This window comes from Juglans regia, chromosome 16 (assembly GCF_001411555.2).
Source record: "Juglans regia cultivar Chandler chromosome 16, Walnut 2.0, whole genome shotgun sequence".
Classification (NCBI taxonomy): domain Eukaryota; kingdom Viridiplantae; phylum Streptophyta; class Magnoliopsida; order Fagales; family Juglandaceae; genus Juglans; species Juglans regia.
The window spans coordinates 25699695-25707829 of record NC_049916.1 but is presented as its reverse complement, the minus strand read 5'-3'; the positions used below and the strand labels follow the sequence as shown (position 1 = coordinate 25707829).

Sequence of the window (8135 nt, the reverse complement as noted above, 5' to 3'; positions counted from 1 at the left end):
ACATGCACTATTAATGAATAAATAGAATAACGTATCTACCATTTTAATTAATGAAAGTGTTGCCTCATAAACAGTATAAAATAGAACAACAATAAATAAGTAAAACAGAAAAAATAAAAGCACACAATACACGTGCACTATTAATGAATAATTAGAATAACATATGCACCATTTTCATTAATGAAAGTGTTGCCTCATAAACAGTAAAATAGAACAACAATAAATAAATAAAACAGAAAAAATAAATTATATAACAAACATGGGGACAAAATAAATAATACCACACACTTACTAAGATAAGAGCCAGAAATGTGCAGTTGATCCTCACCCAAGAACACCTCACAGAACTGGGAAATCAGCTGAAAACAAATCTTAACATGAATTAAATTACTTGATCTAAAATACTGTATAGCTACAAAAGTTTTGCATAACATCCATACAAAACAGAAAAAATAAATTATATAACAAACTTGGGGACAAAATAAATAATACCACACACTTACTAAGATAAGAGCCAGAAATGTGCAGTTGATCCTCACCCAAGAACACCTCACAGAACTGGGAAATCAGCTGAAAACAAATCTTAACATGAATTCAATCACTTGATCTAAAATATTGTATAGCTACAAAAGTTTTGCATAACATCCATTTCTATAACAACAATAAATAACATCAAAGCACACAATGCATATGCACTATTAATGAATAAATAGAATAACATATGCACCACTTTCATTAATGAAAGTGTTGCCTCATAAACAGTATAAAACAGAACAACAATAAATAAATAAAACAGGAAAAAACAAATTATATAACAAACATGGGGACAAAATAAATAATACCACACACTTACTAAGATAAGAGCCAGAAATGTGCAGTTGATCCTCACCCAAGAACACCTCACAGAACTGGGAAATCAGCTGAAAACAAATCATCACAGTAAAAACCAGTAGTAAACATAAAAAAACAGTTAAAGGAAAAAATGGAAGAGAAGAGAAGACCACAATCTGCTTGATTGTTATTCACCTATGACAATTTGCTTGATCCTTAGCAAAGACCAGAATTTCTTTAGTTGGAAGTGAAGTTGTATGAGGAGCAAAGATCAGAATTTGTTTAGTTGGAAGTGAGGCTGCATATATGTGGTTGGGTTTGGTTAAGTTTGGCCTCTCAAAAGGCATTATGTTTATAAAGTGCAATGTCTCCTCTCCTCCCATACGACCACTCCAAGACCAAGTAAAAACTGAAAAACCAACAAAGCCAGACACGAGGAAAAAAAAACTCCCAAACCATATATGGAAAAAACTCATCAAATATGCATGCATATGTTCTTTTGTTTTCAGCAAGAGTACAGTTTTTGTGTACATTTTTATTTTATCTTTCTCCTTAAAAATATTTCTGACATGAATTTTATTTTTTTTGAAGAAAGTATAATAACAGTACAATGTAAACTAATATTGGAGGCTACCTGATAACAGCACAAAATCACAACGTGCAATTTTTTTCCCGTTGGTAGTGTTGTTTTTTGGCAGCTTTTGTTTGGCAGCTTCTTTGTTGTATGCCTGCTTTTTCTTATCTTTTAGTCCAGTTTTTCACATTATCCACTGAGTATTAGGTTATTTTAAGTTTATTATTTTTCACCTTTATGTTTTGACAGTAATGTCAGTCCACCACTTTCATGTTTTTCATATCCTTTAGTCAATTTTGCAGTTCTCCTTTAGGTTTTGACAGTTATACCAGTTGACTATTTTCATGCTTTTTTGTTGTATGTTTTTTATTTGGGTTTATTATTTTTATCCTTTATATTTTGGCAGATATGTCAGCACAACATTTTTATGTTTTCCTGTCTACTTTTTCTGATCTGCAGGTTGAACCTGCTTTCTCAGTAAACAGGCACCAGCAAATTGGACGACAGAAAAGCAGGAGCAAGAGCAGAAATATATTTGACAAGTCCCTTTCAAATGCATAAACTGCAGTCCAGTTGGGTTCCATGCATTTTTATCAAAGGTAAAGCATGATCATGAGGACACGACCTCAATCATAGTATATGTACATACTCATGATCATGATCATGCAAAGAAACTACTCATATACTCATATTAGGTAGAAAAAAGATTCCATATCAGTAGTGTATTTGAGGTGCCAATAAACAGACTTCAAATAAATTATTTTTACTGTGACATAGAAACTACTCATATACTCATGTTAGCTAGGAAAAAGATTCCATATTAGTAATGTATTTGGCGTGCCACACTGCCAATAAACAGACTTCAAAGATGTGAAAGCTCAGTTTTGCAGTTTTTCACATTATCCATTGAGTATTAGATTATTTTGAGTTTATTATTTTTCTGCTTTCAGTTATGCAGTCCAGCACTTTCATGTATTTTCGTTGCATGCTTTTTATTTGGGTTGAACAACTTTTTTTATATTTTCCTGTCTACTTTTTCTGCTCTACAGGTTGAATCAGTAGAATCAGCTGTTGCTCTGCAGGTTGAATCAGTGGAATCAGCTGTGAGGTGTAATAAAGATGTGAAAGCTCAATAGATAAATACGTGAAAAACTGGAAACTGACTTAAATAACTGCTCCCAAAGCTACTGTATATACCTAACGATGATTTAACAGAGCACTAACGGAAAACAAGAATTTCCGTTAAGCTCCGTTAAATAGCCACTTATATATATAGAAGATATATATGTTGAACAAGAATATACCAAATGCCTTGGGGCATATGGTACGTAGTTGCTAGTTCTGGGAAATCATTTAATTCAAACTACCATGTAAAATTATTCTGTACAGATGAACAAACACTTGATCATCAGCTAGAACGATAAAATAAAAAATAAAAAAATTAGCTAGCTCTATGAGATAAGAACAAATAATTGGATTTGGAGGCCATATTTAATGCTCAAAATCATCATCGAATTTCATGCCCAAGAAAAAGACACGGTCAACTTACACGGTCAAATTTTCGTGTTTATTTCGAGTTGGGCCAAATCAACAAATATTAAATCAAATGAACCATTCCATCAATTTGATTTGGTCGATTTGGTTGCGTTTTCAATATTGCCAACATTAGTTAATGTTAATTATGCTAAGAAGAAACATGCATAGACCCGTTCGGTACTGCAGACTCCCCCTCAATCTATAAATAGACATGTTTCCATGCAACATATCTCATCCCTCACCCGAGCAAGAGTACACACAACGCTAAAAGCAAGTGCTAGAGACATCCTCAAACATGCAGATAATGAAAGCTAAGTACCTCGTAACAGCTGTGGCCCTTTTGGCCTTGGCTTGCTCCCTCGCCTCTGCCTATGACCCTAGTCCTCTGCAGGACTTTTGTGTTGCAGTCAAGGATCCCGCTTCTGCTTGTACGTAAACATTATCATTACTATTATTATCATTAGGTTTTGTAGTAGAAATCATTTTAAGCATCTGCATGCATGGATTGTTTATCTCATGTTATCAATCCATAGATTAATGTAACTATACTTTCAGTTTCTACATCATATAATGTACGTTTATGTTATTTCTCATTGTTATGGGAAGTGTCTGCACGTCCCATTTGTAATGATGACATAGTACTTGTCTTTTTCTGCAGTATTTGTGAATGGAAAGTTTTGCAAGGACCCAAAACTTGCCTCAGCCAATGACTTCTTCTTCTCGGGACTAAACATTCTCTTGGGTCGAACGTCACTGCCGTGAATGTGGACAATCTAGCAGGACTCAACACCCTAGGCATATCCTTGGCTCGCATTGACTTTGCTCCATATGGTCTGAATCCTCCCCATACCCACCCACGTGCCACTGAATTTCTTATTGTCTAAGAGGGTACTGTGTACATTGGATTTGTCACGTCCAATGGAGATGGTAACTGCCTCTTCACCAAAATGCTATACCCAGGAGATGTCTTTGTATTCCCAATTGGTCTCATTCACTTCCAGTTCAATGTAGAAAAGACCAACGCAGTTGCTTTTGCTGGTTTGAGCAGCCAGAATCCAAGAGTCATCATCATTGCAAAAGCAGTCTTTGGATCTGACCCAAAAATCAATCCTGATGTTCTCACCAAGGCCTTCCAGGTGGACAAGAATTTGGTCGAGTACCTTCAAAAACAGTTTTGGTCGGACAACAATTAGATACCTGTTTGAAGTAGCCATAACGATCCATTGTATGCATGGTTCAAAGAAATCATGATTTACTATTTTTCAATTGTTGTAACGTGCTCACAGAATTAAAATTATAACGAAATAAGATGGTATTTTATTTATGCACTATCCTCTCTCTCTCTTTCTCTCTCTGGTTCTTTTTGGGTAACATCAGTGATGGAGGTAGATCTATGTCATAGGGTTCGCAAAATGTTCGAAAAGAGTAATGATATACTTACAATGTTTTTACATTTACATACTTTACAACTCATTTTTGTAATTAACCAATGAAATCAAGCCACTTGATTAAAAAAAAATTCTCAATTTTATAAAACTACAATTTTAGATAAAATGGTAAAATAGATGTAGAGAGTTGTAAGGGAATCATTTTCTGCTTGAAAAAACATCCAAGTGATTGAACTGAGCCGATATCCGAGTCAGAGTTTAGAAATACTTTGGGATTACAATATCGATAAAACAATCCTAACCAAATAGCAAAAACCAACCTTACTGCTTTTTAATACTTCATGGGAAACAACTTATTTAAGCTTACATTTGAAATTAAAAAAGGAACACTTCAAAAACAACTGTGTAAGCATATATATTTTAGTTTCGATCAGATTTTAGGAAATTGTTCTTGTGACAAACTGGTTGATCAAGTGCTCACGGGATTATGTATGTTTTTAGCTTAGGCCGGCGACTGAACCATCCCTTCTTTTTCCTTTATTTATTTAGCTTTTAGGCCGTAGTCTTCAAATTGAGTTTAATTAGCCTCTTTTTTTATTTATTTATTTATTTATTTTGAGCAGCCTAGTATCTTAGGAATCACTCCTGTAACATGCAAGAGTTCAAATAAATCGTTATTGGGAAATGATTTAGAAAGTTTTCAGTATTAAGTTTTCGCCTATTTTTTTTTTTTAAAGAATGTAGTCTATTATTTAAAAAATATAGAGTTTTTATATAAGTTTTATATTTATTTACTTTTTTTAAAATGAGTGAGTGAGACTTATAAAACCCAAGTCATATAGCCTATGAGTAATGTTAAATACAGTCGTGGAGTGCGTAAGTACTGCACAAATATTAAAAGATTAATTTTTTTACTTGGGTCCCGTATTTACTCACATTTTTAAAATGATTGTGCGGTATTTATACACTCTACGACTGTAAATATCATTTCTTATAGCCTATACCTATTGAAATATTATAAAAAATAAAAATTTCTCAATTCCAAGCAAAGAGATCACACACATGACTACCTATCCTTATCACTTCTCTTGTGGCACCTATCCTCATCACTTATCGTGTGACCTATAATTTAAAAAGACTTGTCAATGATATAATTAAAATCTAATTAAAATATTATTATAAAGAATAAGAAATTTACATTTCCAAACATTACCGATCTATATATGAAAATGGTAAATCACAAAGGTTTCTCTCTCTCGGTTGAGATTAACCGCTTTTGCGGTAGGACCCAATTTAATTTGGCCCGAAGTACTCCAGCTAAGTATGAACATGGATCTCACTTTATATTTTACGCCTTTTGAGAGCAGCCACTGATCAAGAAATAGGTGATCTTCTCGAACAATGCGTTCATAGTGCATGGGTTGGCCAACTTCTCTGTTTTCCTGGGATTTGTCTAAAGTCAGGCATAAGGGATCCACGAGTTACTGGACAGGATCAAGATCAGTAACAAGAAAGAAATTTGTTGATAGATATATAATGTACTTCAAGAATAGTACTACTTGTTCCAATATTATTACTGCATGCTAGTAATCCAAATGCATGCACTTGAAAACATTACAGTATGAATTAGAACGAAATTCAGGATCTAGTACTGCAATTAATGTTTCAAAAAGCCAGCTTAGCTGTTTCTTCTTTGCTAGTAGATGTATATAATATTCCACACAACAACCGCACTACTTCAATTATCCGATACTCTAAAATGATAAATTTGGATGTTTTCGACATCCCGCTTCTTGAAATCACTGCGGCTTCTCGTGGCCAGAAACTTTCCCCAGTTGTATTCCCTGTATTTTGCAGGGTTCTTCTCATTTACCAGCTCCTCCAGAGGTTTCACCATGGTGTAGTTGGCCGGGTTGAAGAAGAATGGAATGGAAAACCTTTCCTTACTAGAATTCACCACCACCCTGTGCTCCACACTCTCATACTTCTCATTGCTCCAAACCTGTATATATAAACATACCCAATTGATATTCTTTCTAATTCCCGGATTGAATGAATTAGATTGTCCAATGCCGAGAGAGATATACACAGTTTTAAATGCTGACAATATTGTGCAAAATGTTCGGAAATGGTACCTGAATAATATCTCCAACATTAATGATATAGGCATCCGGGGTAGGCTTAACAGGAATCCACTCCCTGTCTGATTTTCGCCTCACTTCCAATCCTCCAACATCATCTTGGGCAAGGACAGTCAAGCCACCAGCATCCTTGTGATGGCCGACACCAAGAGCCAGGTGGGGGAAAGGGCACGGAGGATAGTGATTGAGCCGGATAAAGCTGGTCTGGTCTTTGAAATAACCATTCAGGCGATTAGTAGATAAGCCTAAACTCATGGAAATAAGTTCCAACAACTTGTACGCCAGTTTCTCCACTTCACGTGCATAATCCTCACATGCTTCCCTAGAAAAATCAAGTTTGATCTCGCCATTAATACAAATTCAGTTCCAAGGCAAGAGTTTGATCAGTACAAATAACACTAAAAATTACCGGAAGTCGGCCGGAAAATGGGGCCACTGATTGGTCAAAATCTTCAGTTCCTTGTCATCAGGTTCATGGGAGGCCGGAATCTGTGACGGATCGTGAACCAAAAAATCAAACACCTCTTTCCAGTCCCTCACGTTTTTAGTGTGCTCACTTTCATAGTACCCCATGGGATTCACCTCGTCCCGCTTCACCTTCCGCTTCTCCTCGGACGACCCGTCGAAGAACTGCTTAGCCACGGCCGCAACTTTTCTACGCAGATCTGCTGGGACTCCGTGGTTTACGACTTGAAAGAATCCCCATGTCTCGCATGCAGCGCCGATGCGAGTGATGATTTGCTGGGTGGTGTTGTGATCAGAAGGGTTGAGGACGGTGGATAGATCGATGACTGGGATATCGTCAGCCACCTCGATGGGTTCGAGCCTGGGCCTGTGCTCGATGGCTTGGACGAACGCAGGGTCTACCTCTCCCATGGCTGTTACTGGCAGCTGAGACTCGAAGAAGAGGGCAAAATGTAGAAAAAGGATATGATAGGCTTACGAATAACATTACAGGATAATGTGACAACTTCCGTAGTTTACTTTGCTTTTTGTTCTTTCGGATTTTACATTCATTGAACCTGCCTGTGTCTTGGGTATCCTGACAAATGTAACAGATGAAGGTGAGAAAAAAATAAAAAAATCATAATATTATTAAAAAAATATTTTTTAAATATTAAATAAAATTAAAATTAAAATTAAAAAATCAGCAGTAAAATAGAGAGAGAACTATTATGCAAGAAATTAAATAGAGAATGTAGAAATAATTACTCTGATTTTATTATTTAGATTATTTTTTATCTAGATTCTAACAATTTTGCCACGGGGTTTTATGTGCCAGAGGATAGTTCGCCGGTCTTCTTAATTATTATATATCGTCTTTTTATCGCCATGCTATCTAAGAACTAAAAAGCAAATTATTTTTATTTTATTAATAATTTAATATCACATCAAAAAATTATAAAATTAATGATAGTTAAGAATTTTATCAATATTATGTGATGTTAGAATTCACAATAATTAAAATAAAATTATAACACAAAAGAAACAAAAATATAAAATCTCACACTCTTTAAAGAAATTCAATTAGATAGTTAGAATCGTGGTTAATTGATGCAAATCCCGACTCATTAAAACATTGACATTTGACTCATCAAATGGGTCTAATCTCTAAAATTTGATGATTTTTGTTTAAAATCTTAGTATTGCATTCACCATATATTC

At 34.9% G+C, this 8135-nt stretch overlaps 1 protein-coding gene and 1 pseudogene across 1 annotated transcript; one reads left to right on the top strand and one right to left on the bottom strand.

Annotated features, from left to right (window-relative positions):
• The first annotated feature begins 3237 nt into the window (after positions 1 to 3237).
• On the top strand, positions 3238 to 4134 carry LOC109022339 (annotated as a pseudogene).
• Positions 4135 to 5829: 1695 nt separating this feature from the next.
• On the bottom strand, positions 5830 to 7452 carry LOC109022338 (protein DMR6-LIKE OXYGENASE 2-like). Its single transcript, XM_019005214.2, has 3 exons — positions 6880 to 7452; positions 6465 to 6792; positions 5830 to 6331 (listed from the first exon to the last, which is right to left on the bottom strand). Exons 1-3 carry the CDS (start codon positions 7344 to 7346, stop codon positions 6068 to 6070), a joined length of 1059 nt encoding a protein of 352 aa, XP_018860759.2. The 5' UTR covers positions 7347 to 7452; the 3' UTR covers positions 5830 to 6067.
• Positions 7453 to 8135: the final 683 nt, after the last annotated feature.

Bases quoted from the DNA above. Each gene is read 5' to 3' on its own strand.
- LOC109022338 (XM_019005214.2), bottom strand. From the start codon at position 7,346: ATGGGAGAGGTAGACCCTGCGTTCGTCCAAGCCATCGAGCACAGGCCC. The intron at 6,793-6,879 runs GTAATTTTTAGT...TGATTTTTCTAG, and splicing joins CATTTTCCGGCCGACTTCCG to GGAAGCATGTGAGGATTATG. The intron at 6,332-6,464 runs GTACCATTTCCG...TTATATATACAG, and splicing joins ATGTTGGAGATATTATTCAG to GTTTGGAGCAATGAGAAGTA.